The 19,075-nt window shown below is 46.2% G+C and overlaps 1 protein-coding gene across 2 annotated transcripts in view; it reads right to left on the bottom strand.

Annotated features, from left to right (window-relative positions):
* Nucleotides 1-19,075, bottom strand: part of INTS6 (integrator complex subunit 6) — a 185,674-nt gene that overhangs the window by 21,204 nt on the left and 145,395 nt on the right. For both annotated transcript variants that reach the window (XM_029602804.1, XM_029602805.1), the window contains exon 16: nucleotides 9,358-9,735. In XM_029602804.1, coding sequence (XP_029458664.1) covers nucleotides 9,358-9,735 — 378 coding nt within the window. The remainder of the gene's footprint in view (nucleotides 1-9,357; nucleotides 9,736-19,075) is intronic.

The following is a 19,075-nucleotide window of genomic DNA, read 5'->3' as shown; positions in this document are numbered from 1 at the left end:
AAATGTTGCTTACCTGATGTAACAGGTGTTCTCACAGGACAGCAGGATGTTAGTTCTCACAGATGGTTGTCCTCACAAATGGGTGACATCGAGGATGGAGCCCACCACGGAAAACTTCTGTCAAAGTTTAAACAGAACTTTGACTGGCCCCTACTGGGCATGCCCAGCAAGGCACTGACCCTGCAGCCAGCAGGGGTCTCCCTTCAGTCTGATTTTCAAAGCTACAGGCAGTGCCTAGAAAGTAAGAATAAAACGAACCCAACACCGCGGGGAGGCGGGCGGGTTTCGTGAGGACTAACATCCTGCTGTCCTGTGAGAACACCTGTTACATCAGGTAAGCAACATTTGCTTTCTCACAGGACAAGCAGGATGGTTGTCCTCACAAATGGGTGAGTACCGAGCTGAGGATGTCCCGACTTGCACCAAATGTACCCAACGGTGTGCAGCAGGCACAATAAGTGAGGAGAAATTTGGGAAAGGGCATCCGCACCCAACCGGGTAGGTGGAAGGGTGTTGGTACATCAGGTTGGAAAAAGGTTACGCAAGACAGACTGGCCGAAGATGGAGTCCTGTCTTCCAGCCTTGTCCAAACAATAATGGGCTGCAAAGGTATGGAGAGAACTCCAGGTTGCAGCTTTGCAGATGTCAGGAAGCGGCACCGATCGAAGGTGTGCCACTGACGTCGCCATGGCCCTCACAGAGTGTGCTTTAACACGGTCTTGAAAAGGAATGCCAGCTTGCTCATAGCAAAAAGAAATGCAGTCCGCCAACCAGGAAGAAAGAGCCTGCTTACCCACAGGTTGTCCCAACTTATTAGGATGGAAAGAGACGAATAATTGAGTGCTCTTCCTATGGGAAACTGTACGGTCTAGGTAAAAAGCTAGAGCTCGTTTACAGTCTAGGGTATGCAGGGTCTGCTCTCCAGAGTTGGAGTGGGGCCTGGGAAAAAAGATAGGTAGTATGATGGATTGATTGATATGAAACTCAGAAACTACCTTAGGTAAAAATTTAGGGTGAGTGCGGAGTACCGCACGGTCCTGCAGGAGCTTAGTGTAAGGCGGATAGGTAACTAGGGCCTGTAATTCACTAACCCTGCGAGCTGAAGTAATAGCCAAAAGGAATAACACTTTCCAAGTGAGATATTTAAAGTCACAGGAGTGCAGAGGTTCGAAAGGAGGTTTCATAAGACGACCAAGAACCAGGTTAAGGTCCCAGGATGGGGCCGGAGGACGCAAGGGCGGCTTTAGATGGAGCAAGCCCTTAAGAAAGCGTGTTACTAGCGGTTGTACTGAAATAGGATTACCCCCAATACCCTTATGGAAGGCGGCTACCGCACTGACATGCATTCTGATAGAAGAGGTTTTAAGACCTGATTCAGAGAGATGCCATAAATAGTCCAAGAATTTGGAGATTGGACAGGAAAGGGGATCAAGGGACTGAGAAGTGCACCATGATGTGTACCTTTTCCATTTGTATGAGTAAGACTTTCTTGTGGAAGGCTTTCGTGAAGCTATCAGGACCCGAGAAACGGAATCTGAAAGGTTGAAAGGCTGAAGGACTAACCTTTCAACATCCATGCCGTCAGGGACAAGACTTGGAGGTTGGGATGGAGGAGGCATCCGTCGTTTTGAGTGAGCAGATGCGGGTCCTTTCCCAGAGGAATGTGCCTGCGGATGGAGAGATCCTGGAGTATTGGAAACCATACTTGGCGTGGCCAGTAAGGTGCTATCAGGATCATGGTTCCTCCGTCCTGGCGTAGCTTCACGAGAGTCTTTGACACAAGAGGGAGTGGAGGGAATGCATAGAGCAGACCGGTTGTCCACTTGAGGGAGAATGCATCCCTCGGCCGAGAGTGCTGGCTCCGAATGAGAGAGCAGTAATCGTCCACTTTGTGGTTCTGAGGGGACGCAAAGAGGTCTATGCGGGGAGAACCCCACTTGTGAAACAGAGAGGTCGCTACCAGAGGATCGAGTGACCACTCGTGTGGTTGAAAGACACGGCTCAGCTGGTCTGCCAATACATTGTCTACTCCCGGCAGGTAAGTGGCCCTGAGGTACATGGAGTGGGAGAGGGCTTCCGCCCAGATCTGCGCAGCTTCCTGACACAGAAGGAAGGAGCCTGTGCTCAGGAGCCTGTGCCTCCCTGCTTGTTTATGTACCACATGGCCACTTGGTTGTCCGTCTGGATTAAGATTATCTGATGAAAGAGATGATCTTTGAAAGTGCGGAACGCATAGCGGATTGCTCGAAGTTCCAGGAAATTGATCTGGTGTTCGGCTTCCTCTTTGGACCATAACCCTTGGGTTTGAAAGTCGTCCACATGGGCTCCCCAACCGATGTGAGAAGCGTCGGTGGTTAGGATTACTTGCGGATCCGGTGGAAGAAAGGGTAAGCCCTGAAGGAGGTTGACCTGAGTCGTCCACCAGGTTAAGGATAGGCGCAGCGCTTGTGTGACTGTGACTATGGAGGACAGAGGCTGAAAAGCTTGAATCCATTGGTGTCGTAGAGTCCATTGTGTTACTCTCATGGCTAGTCGGGTCATGGGAGTGACTTGAACCGAGGATGCCATGTGCCCTAGGAGAATGAGGAACTGGCGAGCCGTGGCAGTGTTCTGAGACTGGAGCTGGCGAGCCAGGGACATTAGGGTGTGGACCCTCTGAAGAGGAAGGTAAGCCTTTGCCTGTAAGGTGTCCAAGTCTGCCCCAATGAAGGATAAGGTTTGAGACGGGACTAAGCAAGATTTCTCGTAATTGACGAGAAACCCTAAGGAAAGGAGTGTTTGAATTGTCAATTTTAGGGAGGATTGAGCTATCTGTTGGGTGGAGGCCCTGATTAGCCAATCGTCCAGGTATGGGTAGACGTGGACACCTTCCTTCCTTAGGAATGCTGCTACCACTACGAGACATTTGGTAAAGACTCGTGGGGCAGAAGCTAGACCGAAAGGTAGGACACGGTATTGATAATGGTCGTGGCCTACTAGAAACCGCAGATATTTGCGATGGGATTGTGTGATCGCAATGTGGGTATAAGCGTCCTTGAGGTCGAGAGAGCACAGCCAATCGCCTCTTTGTAGCAGAGGGAGCAGCGCGCCTAGGGTTACCATTTTGAACTTCTCTTTTTGAAGGTATTTGTTGAGGGCTCGAAGGTCCAAAATGGGACGTAGTCCCCCTGATTTCTTTGGTATTAGGAAGTATCTGGAATAGAATCCCTTGCCTCGTTGAGAGGGAGGAACGGGTTCTATAGCATTTGATTGCAGAAGAAGGGATACTTCCTGTTGTAAGTGAGCCAAATGGGTGGATAGACTCCACGCTTGAAGAGGCGGGGAGTCTGCCGGAAGAGATATGAAGTTGAGGTGGTAACCCTGTGCGATAATTGTTAGCACCCACTGATCTGAGGTGATCTGCAACCAAGGTTGTAGAAAATGGTACAGTCGACCTCCTACAGGGATGTCCTGAAGAGGGGTTTGGCATGTGTTCCCTACAGGGGAGTCAAAGGCCAGCCGCAGGCCCAGGAGGAGGGGCTACAGTAGGCCTTTGTTTCCTAGGCTGACGCGGCTGAGGCCTAGTAGAGGATCGAGCTGGACGAGGCCTGGCCGATGGAGGGTAATAACGGCGTGGTCGAAAGAATGACTTCTTAGAGTCTTTCTTTTGCGGTTGCTTGGAGGTCAGCTCAGGTGGGACAGATGAGAGTTGTTTCAACGTCTCATGGTGGTCTTTTAACTCCGCCACAATCTGCTGAATTTGCTCTCCAAACAAATTATCGCCTAAGCAGGGTAAATCAGCAAGACGATCCTGAACCTCTGGGCGAAGGTTGGATGATTTTAACCAAGCCCAACGTCTGGCTGAGATGGCTGTGGCTGAAACTTTTGTGGAAGCATCGAATATGTCGTAGGCAGTCCTAATCTCGTGCTTCCCTGCCTCAAATCCCTTGTGAAGAAGGGCTTGAAGCTGCGGTTGGTATTGGTCTGGCAACGTGTCAGCATAGTCTTGCATCTGCTTAAGGATGGCTCTGTTGTACTGAGTCATGTAAAGTTGATATGAAGCTATGCGTGAAATCAACATAGCTCCATGATAGACTTTCCGTCCAACACTATCTAGGAACTTGTTGTCCCTGGTAGGTGGGGTAGAAGAGTGTGGCTTAAGACGCTTGGCCTTCTTCTGCGCGGACTCAACCACAACAGAGCGATGATCCAGTTGAGGTTTTTGGAAACCTGGTGCTGACTGGACAAGGTAGGTGGAGTCAGCTTTTTTGTTAACTGGGGGACACTGATGAAGGAGATTCCCAGTTTTTCTTGAGCAGATCCAAAAACACCTGGTGTATAGGGATGGAAGCGATGATTTTTGGAGCATCCAGAAATTGAAGGAGTTCCATCATCTGGTGTCTGTCATCAGCTTCAGATTGTAGTTGAAAAGGTACAACTTCTGACATCTCTTTCACAAAATTAATGAAAGATAGATCCTCAGGAGGAGATCTTTTTCTACTCTCTGTAGGAGATGGTGGCGAAGGCAAATCTGTGTCAGAAGATGTATCATCATCATCACCCCAGGTATCGTAGGGATCAAGTGGGGCTTGTAGCCCTGATGGACCTGGCTGAGGCTCTGAAGGCATCGATGGAAACCGAGGTGGAATCGGTGCCGTAGGTGGAACCAGAAATGGCATCGATGGCTTCGGTGCTGCCGATGGAATCGGTGCCTGGCGTGGAATGGATGGAACCGAAGGATATATCGGTGGAGATATACCAGAAGGCACCGATGGAACCACCCCGGAAGGGGGAATCCGGAACGGTGTTTCTCCTGCCGATGAAAATCCAGTCGGAGACGGTGGTGTTGTCGATGGTACTGGAATCACCGATGGAAGGGCCGTCATGAGCGCCTCCATGCGGCTCAGTAGCGGTGCTAGCGCTTGTATCAACGGCTCGGTGGTCGGTTCCCTCCTCGGTGGCGAAGCCGGTGCCGGTGTCGGTGTCGGGGGCGGCACTGGAACCGGTGCCGGAGACGGTGCCGATGGAGGTTGCAATTTCTTCATCGCTTTCTCGATGGCCTCCTGGACCAGCCGGTCCAGTTCTGCCCGGAGACCAGGGGTAACCATACCCGGCTCGACGGGAGAGGGAGGCTGAGGCAGGGCCGGAGGGACCACCGTAACCGGTGGGATCACGGCCCCCGCACCCCGGGAGGGTGAGGGTTTCCTCGATGCCGGCGAACGAGACGTGGAGGGTGTCCGGTCTGTTCGCGGCTTCTTTGTCGGTGGCTCGGCTTGAGCAGAGGTCGATGGCTGTGGATCCTCGACAGGCCGAGATTTGTGCCGTCGATGGTGGTGCTTTTCCTTCCGATCCCCTCGCCCATCCGGGGAAGGGACGGGAGTCGACGGCCGAGAAGCGATCGATGGCGGACGGTCACCGGAGGGTTGACGATGATGGTACAACTTCGCCGGTGCCGGTTCCGATGACGTCGATGCTATCGATGGCGTTGGGGTGGGTGCATGGAAGAGGAGTCCCATCTTCTCCATCCTGGCTTTGCGACCCTTGGGTGTCATTAAGGCACATTTGGTGCAAGTCAGGACATCATGCTCACTACCCAAACACATTACACAAACCCTGTGGGAGTCTGTGATGGACATAGTCCGGGTACAATCCGGACAACGGCGGAACCCCGTTGCCATGGCCTGAAGCCAAAATTTAGGCTGGGGATCGGTAAGTGCCAACAGGCCTCAAGGGCCAAAATCGACGGTAGTCGATGGAAAAAGGCAAAAAACTTACCGGGTTCCGTAAGATGACTAAAAATTTGTCGAAGGGAGACCCCTGAGGGGCAAATTTTCTTAGGAAATTAACTTCCAAATTCCTGTCAGGAACGTGGTTAGAGAGCTCCTTTCACCGCGTGGCAACTGCTGCGCGGAAAAAAGAAGACTGAAGGGAGACCCCTGCTGGCTGCAGGGTCAGTGCCTTGCTGGGCATGCCCAGTAGGGGCCAGTCAAAGTTCTGTTTAAACTTTGACAGAAGTTTTCCGTGGTGGGCTCCATCCTCGATGTCACCCATTTGTGAGGACAACCATCTGTGAGGACAACCATCCTGCTTGTCCTGTGAGAAAGAATATATCACCAAAAATTTAAACATACTTGCCTCAACGATTATCCTTGGAGACTTCGATCTCCATGTTGATGCTGCACCTATTTCATCCTCCTGCTACTCCCTCCTAACTTCGCTTAACGCTCTAGGTTTCAAACAGATAATCTCCCACCCCACCCACAAGGCAGGCCACACCCTTGATCTTATTTTCATCAACTCCCACATCCGACCAGATCCGCCAACTTGCACTCCCATCCCCTGGTCTGACCACTTCCGTATTGAAACCACCTGAACCTTTGAAAATACCTTCACTCCCGCCTGCACCAAAAAAAACATCCATTTCAGAAGACCCTGCAAAAGAGAGGACCTCATAACAGCCCTCTTTAACGAACTCAGCAAACTTGATTTAACAGACTCTGACATAGCCCTATCCTCTTGGACTGAGCTTACCAGCACTGTTACCAATAATCTATGCCCCGCACAATCGCGAGAAATTGACCCAACAAATAGAAAAAAACAACCATGGTACACATCTGAGCTTAAAACCATAAAACAATCTTAGAAAGCTAGAAAAAAACTGGCGTAAAGACCCCTCCCCCACTCAATTGGCTAAGTTTAGATCCTACCTCCACACTTATCGCGAAGCTATCGACACAACTAAAAGGGATTTCTATGCACTAAGAATCCACCACTTCCAATTCAATGCCAAAGCCCTATTTGAATTCGTAACAAACATAACAAAAACCAACCCCACCACCACACCGGATACAGATGACAAGGCCAAATGTGAGGACCTTGTCCTGTTTTTCCACAAAAAAATAGACAGAATTATGGCACGCTTCCCCTCCCTATCCATTCCTACGAAAACCCAATCCAGCAACACCACTGCTAGACTTAATGCACTCGAGACCATCTCATCATTAGAAATAGACTCTATCGTAAAGAAAATTAAACCCTCTTTACACCCCTCCGACACCATCCCCACTAAAGCCCTCCTCATCATCCCCAACATCATCTCCAAACCCTTATCGAGCATCATCAACAGATCCATCTCTCTTGGCAAGGACCCAAACCAACTCAAACAAGCCATAGTAAAACCCATTCTAAAAAAAACCACCCTCGACCCCTCCGATCTGGCCAACTTCGCCCCATATCAAACCTACCCTTTTTATTGCTAAAATATTAGAAAAAACAATTAATCGACAACTCACAGACTATCTAGAAGAACACAACATTCTCCTCTCTTCACAATATGGTTTTCGCAAACACCACAGCACCAAAATCCTCCTCCTATCCCTTACAGACCACATACTAAAGGCATCGACAAAGGCCAACCGCACATCTTGGTTCTCCTAGACATTTCTTCTGCATTCGATACAGTCAACCACAACATTTTAATAGAACGCCTTTAAGAAATTGGCATCTCCGCTGGTTTCAATCTTACCTCTGCGATAGACAATACAGAGTAAAAATCGGTAATTTCATATCGAAACCAACTAATCAACACAAGGAGTACCACAAGGCTCATCTCTATCCTCCACACTATTCAATAAGTACCTCCTCCCCCTCTGTCATCTCCTTGCTGAGCTAGGTCTTGCGCATTTCATATATGCTGACGATGTTCAGATCCTGATACCTATTACTGACGCACTACAAGAAGCCATTAAGACCTGGGAAACCGCCCTCTCTATCAGTACCTTGTTCGCAAACAACTTCCTTGCCCTCAACACCGCAAAAACTGAGCTACTCCTCATCTCACCCCACAACATTAACCTTAACCCCCTATTGCTCAACACACTGCCCTCTGATATCACAATTTCACAACATGTTTGTAGCCTCGGCGTCACCCTCGACAATCAATTCAACCTCAAAAAATTAATCAACGCCACTTTAAAAAACGGTTTCTTCAAACTACACACCTTAAAAAAAAAACTTAAACTCCTTCTACACCTCAATGACTTTCGCACTATACTCCAAGCCTTCATTCTATCAAAAATTGATTACTGTAATGCCATTCTACTAGGCCTCCCCAAAAATGCAATACAACCCCTACAACTGCTCCAAAATGCTGCTGAACGCATCCTCACCAATGCCCACAGAAATGATCATATCATCCCCGTCCTCAAGCATTTGCATTGGCTACCGATCACATCCCGGATCATATACAAATCGCTTACTCTTATCCACAAAGCACTTTACAACCATAATATGCAATGGTTCAGAGAACACCTCACTTTTTGCAACCCTGCCAGACCTACTAGAAACCAATACCTGGCAACAATACTCACACCCTCGTCCAAACTATATAAACTTACCTCCACCAAAGGCCGTGCCTTTTCCATAGCAGGTCCCACTCTATGGAATAAATTGCCATCTTATCTTCGCCAAGAATCATGCTCAAAAAAATTCAAACACAACCTCAAGACATGGCTATTCAAACAGGCCTACACCTGAGCTACCGCGCTGCCCCCCCTCCCCCCCCCCTTCTTTGGGATCTATAGATGATATATATCTCTCCTCTCCTAATATAGACTCCTACTCTCCTTTCCTCACATTTGTCTTCTCGTCTTCCCCAACGACACTCCCGGCAACCTCTCCTCTCATACCTTAAGCGATACACATTCTATGTGATTCCAGACTTTAATTTTAATGTACTTAAGCCACTTCTTATATTAATTATTCTTCAGATATTCCTCTTGCCTTCTTTACTTGTAATATAAATAATTTATATTATATTAATTATTTTTCAGATTGTCCACCTGCCTTCTTATATTTGTAAATTTTGTATCAGGCTTTCCGTTTGCCCCTTAAACCTTAAGTTCACTGTATAAGCTTGCTATATGTTCCCTGCACAAGCTTATTTCCTCTGCATAAGCCTGTTATGTTCTCTGAATAAGCTTGTTATAAGCTTTTGCTCCCCTCTCCCCTTGTATTTGCCTCCTATTCCCCCTGTATATGCTGGTTACATTCCCTGTATATTCTCCCTTTTCCCCCTATTTAGTTATTAGTCCCTTTACACTGTAGTTTCTAATTCACATGTGTAAGTTACTAGTTCATTGTAAAGCCTGTTGCTGCATTCTGTTCTCTGTTAACCAATGAGATGTTCACAACGACTGTCGGTATATAAAATTTCTAAATAAATAAATAGATTATTAAACATGCGCAGAGGGCCTCATTGCCATTTTTAGCCCAGGTACATAATATGAAAAGAGTGTTGCCAAAACCCACAATAAATTCCGTATTGTACTGTATACAACATTACTGCATTTTATCACAATGGTAACCATTTGCACTTACTTCTTCCTGGTTTTCGAATCTCCTTCATTATTTGAGTCTTTAGCTCAGCGTTAGTTTTCTCATAACTCATGCAGGGTGCTAATCGCCTTGCTTTGTTCAGAGAAGATGCTGGTAAACTATCGTCTACGGAAGTCTCTGCACCTTCCATCTCCTCGTGATTTTCCAGGAACTCATCATCAGAAAGGTCACTGGCACTTGAGTGATCATGGTTTAAGTCCTCAGTGTGATTTGTTGCTTGCTCCAAAGAATTAAACAGTGAAGATGAAGCTAAAAGTTCAGATTCCACTGGTTTGCTTGGCGAGACATCAGATGAGGGCTCATCTGAAACATGATTTTCTACCAGGTGACCCACTGCATCATCACTGTTGACTTCAGAAGCTAAAAATAACACACACAAAAGAGAAGAAATTTCAAGTGTGTACATTAACAAGTACAAAATAAAGTGTTACTGTAATGTTAATTCTCATCACAGATCCACCACCATTTGGGACATCTGCACTAGATCTGTTGCAAAGTTAAACTTCAAACCTTTCAGCATGAACTAAGAATCTCATCGCCAGCCTATATTTTATTTATTTATAAACTTTTAATATTCTGCCTTTACCAAGCTGGTTTCAAGGCAGATTACAATAAAATCTATAGTTAAATTGCTAATACACATGTATCTCATAACATAAGAACATAAGATATGCCATACTGGGTCAGACCAAGGGTCCATAAAGCCCAGTATTCTGTTTCCAACAGTGGCCAATCCAAGTCACCTGGCAAGTACCCAAGCATTAGATAAATCACAAGCTACTATTGCTCATTAATTACCGTAAGAGCAGTTTATGGATTTTTCCTCTAGGAACATATCCAAACCTTTTTTAAACCCAGTTACGCTAACTAAACGTGGTGAACATATCCTCTGGCAATGAATTCCAGAGCTTAACTATGCGCTGAGTGAAAAATAATTTTATTTGATTTATTTTAAATGAGCTACTTGCTAACTTCATGGAGTTCCCCCCTAGTCTTTCTATTATCTGAGAGAGTAAATAGCCAATTTACATTAACTTGTTCAAGTCCTTTCATGATTTTGTAGACTTCTATCATATCTCCCCCCCCCCCCCTCAGTCGTCTCTTCTCCAAACTGAACAGCCCTAATTTCTTTAGCCTTTCTTCATAGGGCAGCTGTTCCATGCCCCTTATTTTGGGCGCCCTTCTCTGCACTTTCTCCGGTGCAGCTATATCCTTTTTGAGATGCGGTGACCGGAATTGCACACAGCATTCAAGGTGCGGTGTGTCACCATGGATCGATACAGAGGCATTATAACATCCTCAATTTTATTTGCCATTCCCTTTCTAATAATTCTTAACATTGTTTGTTTTTTTGATCGCCACAGTACACTGAGCCGATGATTTCATTGTATTATCCACTATGCTGCCTAGATCTCTTTCCTGGGTGGTAACTCCTAAGATAGAACCTAACATTGTGCAACTACAGCAAAGGTTATTTTTTCCCTGTATGCATCATTTTGCACTTGTCCACGTTAAATTTCATCTGCCATTTGGAAGCCCAATCTTCCAGTCTCACAAGGTCCTACTGCTCAGTTTACAATATGCATAGGGAAACACAAAAGGGAGGTATATTAAGGAGGGGCATATAAGATATGGTTAGAGGTCCAAAGAGGATTGTAATGGTTGTTTAGGGAGCAGCAGATATGAAAGCAATACAAATTTACTAGGCGGATTAGAGAGCCTGGGTAAAAAAAACAATAGTGCTGATGCACTGGAATAAGGCAGGCACCTAGGACAAGGAACAGACACTTCTCAATGTATGTGCATACACCAGACCCCCCTAGACATATTTCTGACTGCCACAGAGCATCTCAAGAGGCTGGATATGTGCCAAAGAAGATGGAGAGGACGCGGGTGAAAGGAGAAAACCATCTTCTAGAGCACATACATTATTACTACGGTAATTTCTAGTTCTTATTATAAACTTTCTCCATAACTATTTGGTTGGCTATAAAGCAGCTTATACCAGCAAGAAGGTTTTTGGGATAGAGGGTGGTGAGGTAGACAACCAACATTTAAAGAGCAAGAATCTGCAAAGTCACTCCTTTTACAACTCGGTTTTGGCTTGAGCATTAATATCCACACAATGTTGATAAAAGCATATGGACTGATGACCAAATGGCAGCCTAATATACCAAGGTTGGTGACCTTGCTTGTCTAGACTGAGTGAGCTTCTAGAATCACCAATTCTGAGAAGCAAAGGAGTGAAAGAATTCCTTTTGCAAAAAGGATATACAATTGACAGAACATAGATCTATATGTCCTGTAACGGGTACTTCATTCCCAACAAGATCCCGACAAGTTTTAATGGCAAGGCACTTATCTTTTTGCTTGTCATATGTTGGTTTTTCTTGACCGCGGCAGTTAACAAGCATTTCTTGGTGAAAGGTACGGTTATGCGGTCAAGAAAAACCAACATATGACAAGCAAAAAGATAAGTGCCGGGGGCGCTCTAACGCAGCCGATGAGTGCAGACGCATAGCTACTGAGCTCCGCTCCCCCGCGAGCCCGCAACCCGCCAAAAAGGACGCAAACCGGGTCGAATTTTACAAAAACGATCGGGAGACTTGCCCCCAGTGCTAGCCTACCTTTTTCTGATGGCCTCAAAGCGCAAAACTGCCGATCTTTGGCAATTTTCATATAACAAGTTGCTGCCGGACCCGGAGCAAGATGGCGCCTCTGACGGCGATCTCAGCGCAGGCGACAATGAGGAGGCCGTGGTGACGCGAGCGGCAATGCCCAACGGGGCTGCTGCATCGGCAGACAATTTTCTCACACGAGATGAGGTACGGCAATGGTTTATGGACATTAGAAAAGATATGAAACAGCATAAGCAGGAGATCATGGCCTCCGTGGCTGATTTAAAAGAGGATCTGGCGGCGCTGGGGACTAGGGTGGATGACGTGGAAACCCGGGTTGACACACATGGAGAGGCCTTAAATTCTCTACACTCTCAGGGAGCACAATGCCAGTTTGATATTTTAGAGTTACAGGAGAAAATAGAAGATTTAGAAAATAGAAACAGGCGAAACAATCTACGTATAAGGGGCGTACCAGACACTCCCAAATTCTCTGATGCAGCGAGTATCGCTACACAAATTTGCCAGCAATTGCTCACTGGGAGCCAGGATGGCACACCCGCATCGCATGCTGACATCCCAGAGGTGCGCCTGGAGTGTGCGCATCGTGTGCTGGGCCAGCGCAGGGATCAGAAGCCACGAGATTTAGTTATCTGCTTCCATAGCTTCTAAATCAAAGAGAGGGTTTATGCAGCATCCCGCTCCCAGAAGGAAATCCAGTGGAAAAAGATAAGTGCCTTACCATTAAAACCAACATATGACAAGCAAAAACTTTATTTGGAAACACAGCAGTACCATAATGTGTGATTAACAGAAAGTGACTCCAAGCAATGTTATTAAAAATAAAAATTTGGTTTTTGTTGACCGCGGCAGTTAACAAGCATTTCTTGGTGAAAGGCACGGTTATGCGGGCAAGAAAAACCAACATATGACAAGCAAAAAGATAAGTGCCTTGCCATTAAAACTTGTCGGGATCTTGTTGGGAATGAAGTACCCGTTACAGGACATATAGAGCTATGTTCTGTCAAATGAAAAGTTATTCGGAACGGTGTGAAGGTTTCCCTTCAGAACTTAAGAAGGGCTGAAGTAAAATTCAATACAGATGATTTGCTGTGGTGAAAATTTATAATTATGGCCAAAGTTTGTAAAAATTGAAGATACCATTATATGAAAGATCCACATCAGTTGAAGATATTAAAATCTATAGCTGTGTGAAAGAAAAGATCAGCAAAGGTATCATAAGAACTTTATTTGGAAACACAGCAGTACCATAATTTGTGATTAACAGAAAGTGACTGCAAGCAATTTTATTAAAAATAAAAATAAGAGAGTAAAAGACCAGTGACTGCAACAATTGGCTTATAAGAAGTTTCTGAGAATTCGGATCTCTTGCCAATACTGAGGTCTTCTCTCTATCAAAAAATTTTTTTTTCATAAAAATGTTTTAAATAATTATGACAATAAATAAAGGCAAAACAGATTTTAATAGTTAGAATTTAACATAAAGTAATTGCAGTGATTTCTTGCAGCAAAGATTCTAAACATGACTAGTTAATTTTCTCATATTGATTGTATACTAGTTATTCTCAGATTTTTCTGTCCTTTGCAGATGACATACAGCTGTATAATCCCCTTAGCTGAAAACCATATACAAACAATGTAAAAGATGAATCAATGTCTAGAATCTATTTCAAAATGAATGATTAGTAATAGGATTAAAATTAAACCCACAAAAAAAAAAGGCAGTATGGGTAAGACATTGAGTGTCAGAACTGGGAACCCGACTGGCTTTTAAGAAGTGTTCTTTGTTCTTAAAGAACCATATCTATAGACTGGGCAATGTTATTGACCCTAGTTTATCTTTGGAGGTACATATGTAGAGACCCTTTGGGATCATCACTATTTGGTCCTGAGACAGGTACCTTGCTGGTCTACAACCTTGCTAGTGAGGTTGTCTCAGGTTTTGAAATTTAAGCAATTCTGGACTTTATTTTGCAGTTTTTTTCTGGGATCCTCTAGTGCTGGCTCAGGGAGGAAAATTCCCTGCCTTGGGAGGAACAAGGAAAAAAAAGACCTGATGACTTCATGTCAAATCTAATCCATCAAAAGGGCCATAATTCACTATACAAATAACTTAAGAGGAAAAGTATCAGAACTAACAATGCTCAAAAGCTATAATCCACAGGCTCTTGCCCGCAATGGGCTGCAACCAGTATCATATTTGAGCACAAGGTTGACCTCATGTACTTTTCCACTTTATACTAACCCTTAAAAGAGCAGAGTTGCTTATCTGTAATAGGTGTTCTCCCAGGACAGCAGGATGTTTGTCCTCACATATGGGTGACATCATCAGGATGGAGCCCAATCATGGAACACTTCTTTCAAAGTTTCTACAACTTTGACTGGCACACTGAGCATGCCCAACATGCCACCAACCCTACATCCAGTAGGGGTCCCCCCTCAGTCTTGTTTGTAGTAAAAAATACGAGCGAAAAATAAAATAATAAAACATAAATGAACCCAACTCTGCAGGGAGGTGGGTGGGTTTCGTGAGGACTAACATCCTGTTGTCCTGGGAGAACACCTGTTACAGGTAAGCAACTCTGATTTCTCCCAGGACAAGCAGGATGGTAGTCCTCACATATGGGTGAATAGCGAGCTACAGGATGCCCAAGTAAACGTACCAAAAGCACCCAACGACTTGCAACAGGCACAACAACAGGGGTGGTTTTGGGTAGTAGGGCAGCCTGAGTTTCACAATGGGTCGCAGGAAGGAAGTTGGGTTGTTAAACTGGAAACAAATTACGCAGGACAGACTGGCCGAAGATGGAATCCTGTCTGCCAGCCTTGTCGAAACAATGAGCTGTAAAGGTGTGGAGGAAACTCCATGTGGCAGCTCTCCAGATGTCAGCAAGAGGTACAGAACGGAGGTGCACTACTGACGCTGCCATGGCTCTTACTGAATGCGCTTTTACGCATTCCTGTAGTGGAAGGCCTGCTTGTTGGTAGCATTAAGAAATGCAGTCCGCCAGCCAGGTAGACAGGATCTGCTTGCCCACCGGAGCTCCCAATCTGGTTTTATCGAAGGAGACAAACAGTTGGGTGGACTTCCTATGGGCTGCAGTGCGGTCCAAATAAAAGGCGAGCGCACGTTTACAGTCCAAGGAATGCAGAGCCCGCTCACCTGGTTGTGAATGAGGCCTTGGAAAAAAGGTAGGAAATATTATGGACTGATTTAAGTGGATATCAGAAACTACCTTTGGTAGGAATTTAGGGTGAGTGCGGAGTACCACAAGATCCTGAAGAAATTTAATATACGATGGGTATGTTACCAGCGCTTGTAGCTCACTGACTCTGCAAGCTGATGTTATAGCAACTAGAGAGATCACTTTCCAAGTGAGATGTCACAGCTCGCAGGAGCTCGAACGGAGGTCTCATGAGCCGTGCTAGCACAACATTAAGGTCCCATGCTGGAACTGGAGGACGCAATGGAGGCTTCAGTTGTAGCAAACCTCTAATAAAGCGCCCAACAAGGGGTTGCATTGATATCGGAGCATCTCCTATATCTTTGTGGTAAGCAGCTATGGCGCTGACATGCACTCGGATGGAGGAAGTTTGCAGACCATACTCCGAAAGATGCCAGAAGTAGTCCAGGAACGTTGTTGTGGGACAGGAAAAGGGATCTAATTCCTTCATTGTGCACCACAAGGAAAATCTCTTCCATTTGGGACAAAGTGTCTGAAAGGTTTAGGGATTGTAGTATTAACCTTTCAACATCCATGCTGTCAGAGAGAGTGTGGAGGTTCGGACGCAATGATCCGTTGTTCTGTGTTATCAGACTTGGATCTATGCCCAGGTGAATTGGTTGTTTGATTGAGATGTCGCGAAGGTTGGGGAACCAAACCTGTTGTGGCCAGTGAGGGGCTATGAGGATCATTAAGCCCCAGTCCTGCCGTAACTTCACGAGAGTCTTGCTGATGAACGGAAGTGGAGGGTAGATAAATAGAAGATCTTCTGCCCACGAGTGGGCGAAGGCATCCCGTGGTGGTGTCTTGTGGTTGCGGTGTAGAGTAGAAATTGTGTACTTTACGATTGTGAATCGACGCAAAGAGGTCTATGTGCAGTCTTCCCCACTGGTGGAATATCTTGTCTGCTACAGTGGGATTTAGGGACCATTCGTGGGGATGAAAGGTCCGGCTGAGATTGACCACCATCACATTGTCTACACCTGCCAGGTAGGTTGCTCTCAGTAGCATGGAATGCAAGAGAGCCCAAGCCTAGATCTGCCTGCCTCCTGGCATAGCAGGTAAGAGCCTGTGCCTCCTTGTTTGTTGAAGTACCACATCGCTACTTGGTTGTCCGTTTGAATCAGGATTGCTTTGTTGGATAGGCAGTCCTGGAAAGCAAATAGGGCGTATCAGATTGCTCTGAGCTCCAGAAAGTTTATCTGGTGCTTTGATTCTGCTGTGGTCCAGGTTCCCTGGGATTGCATGTTGTTTACATGGGCTCCTCAACAGAGGTTGGAGGCATCTGTGGTTAGCATAATCTGAGGTTCTGGAGATTGAAAGGGTAGTTCTATTAGAAGATTGGACTCCTGGATCCACCACGCTAGTGAGAGACGAAGTTGCTTGGTGATGTGGATAATGTGGGACATATGTTGAGATGACTGGGACCACTGGGTTTTTAAGGTCCATTGTGCCACTCTCATGGCTAAACGAGCCATTGGGGTGATGTGAACCGTGGACGCCATGTAACCTAGCAAGGTTAATAGATGACGAGCTATTGTGGTTCGGCGAGTTTGCATTGTCTTGGCCAAGGTGGATAATGTGTGTGCTCGATTCCTTGGGAGAAACACTTTGGCCTGCCTGGTGTCTAAATCTTCCCCGATAAAGGAGAGGGTGCGTGATGGGGTGAGATTGGACTTGGGATAGTTTATTAGAAACTGCAAGGATTGTAGTAGCTGAAGAGTAGATGAAGGGAGTGGAGAACTACTTCCTTGGATAGACCTTTGAGTAACCAATCGTCTAGATAGGGATAGACGTGAATGCTTTGTTGTCGTAGGTAAGCGGCTACTATTGCTAGGCATTTTGTGAACACACGTGGTGCTGGCGCTAGGCCGAAAGGCGGCACTCGGTATTGGTAATGTCAGTGACCAAGAATCTTAGGTACATTCAATGTGGAGGGGTTATTGCTATATGAGCATATGCCTCCTGAAGAACTAGAGAGCAAAGCCAATTTCCCCTTTGGAGGAGAGGGAGTATACAGCCTAGGGTTACCATCCTGAACTTTTCAGTGCGTAGATATTTGTTTAGGGCACGTAGATCCAATATAGGTCGAATGCCGCCTCACTTTTTTGGAATTAGAAAATAATGAGAGTAGAACCCCCTTCCCTCGCTGAACCGTGGGAACCAGTTCTACTATGTTGGAGCGGAGGAGGATTAGAAGTTCCTCCTCGAGAATGGGAGAGCGGTTGGTTGTTCTCCACACAGGACAAGATGGGGAGTCTGGTGGAAGCATAAGGAAGTTTACATGGTAACCTTTGGTTACTATAGAAAGGACCCATTGGTCTGTTGTGATTGTGTGCCATATGCTTGCAAAGTGGCACAAGCGGCCTCCTACAGGAAATTTGTTGGAGGTTGGCTGTTGCTCTCTAGAAGGGAGTCAAAAACCTGACACAGGATCCATCTGTGGAGCTGGTTAGTTCTTCGGAGGTCTGTGTTGGGGAGGTTGACCTTTCTGGTAGGGGCTGGCTGGATAAGACCGAGGTAGGGGAGGGTAATACCTATGGGCTTTGTAGGTTAGCCTCCTGGAATCCCTTCTGAACTGCCTTTTTGTGGTGAATGAAAAAAGTCAGAGGGAACAGTAGAAATTTGCCGCAAAGTCTCATGATGGTCCTTGAGTTGTGTAACTGTTTCTTGTATTTTCTCCCCAAATAAGTTGTTCCCTGTGCAAGGGAGGTCTGACAATCTTTCTTGGATTTCTTGGCGCAAGTTCAACACTTTTAACCAAGTCCAACATCTGGTACTTATGCCCGCTGCTGACACTCTTGAGGCGGTGTCAAAGATGTCGTAGGCAACTCTCACCTCATGTTTCCCAGCGTCAAGACCTTTCTGGAGTATGGTAGTTAGACCCTCTTGAAATTCTTCTGGTAGAGTGACTGAGAAGTCTTCCACAGGTTTCTAGTGTACTGGGTCATGTATGGCTGGTAGGCTGCTATACGTGCCATCAACATAGACCCTTGAAATACTTTTCATCCAAAGGCGTCCAAGGATTTCTGCTCTTTGCCTGGCAGGGCAGAAGAATGAGGCCGGGATCTCTTTGCTTTCTTCTGAGCAGATTCTACCACTATAGAGTGGTGGGGAAGCTGTTTTTCTGGAAACCTGGAGCTGATTGGACTAGGTAAGTAGCATCAGTCTTTCTATTTACCGGTGGAACTTTAGCAGTGTGCTCCCAGGTACAATGCAATAGGTCAAGGAGGACTTCATGAACCGGGATTGCCATGACTTCTTTTGGGCTATCCACAAACTGGAGAACCTCCAACATCCTGTGTCTGGCATCCTCTTCAGTTTGCAGCTTAAAGGGAATGGTTTCAGACATTTCCTTTATAAAGCTTGCAAACGATAGGTCTTCTGGAGGGGAGTGCCATCTCTTCCCAGGAGGTAAAGGTTCTGATGGGATGTCCTCTGAATCCTGGGAGTCAGATGAATCATCAGTCCAAGGATCATAAGGCTGGGCTCCTGCACCTTGCAATTTTTCTGATGGTGGAAGAAGTCCCGATATAGCCTGTTCCACTGAAGGAACCAATGGAGGAGGCACCGATGGTTTTGGTGCTTTGGATGGACGTAGGGCTGGTAAAACACCGGACGGACCTGGGATCGGGTCCCGGTCTTCATCATCCAATGAGAGAGGAATCGTGTCAATGGCAGAGGAGGAACCGGTGGCATAGCACCGATAAGGGTATCTAAGCATTCCAGTAATGGAACCAGCATAGTAGGTATCGGGTCGAGCCTCGGCATGGAAGTCTGTGCCGGTGGCGATTGGAATCCTTTAATTGCTTGGAGAACTGCCTCTTGAACCATCTG

Source organism: Rhinatrema bivittatum, chromosome 5, assembly GCF_901001135.1.
Source record: "Rhinatrema bivittatum chromosome 5, aRhiBiv1.1, whole genome shotgun sequence".
Taxonomy (NCBI): Eukaryota; Metazoa; Chordata; class Amphibia; order Gymnophiona; family Rhinatrematidae; genus Rhinatrema; species Rhinatrema bivittatum.
This window is presented reverse-complemented; position numbering and strand designations above follow the sequence as displayed.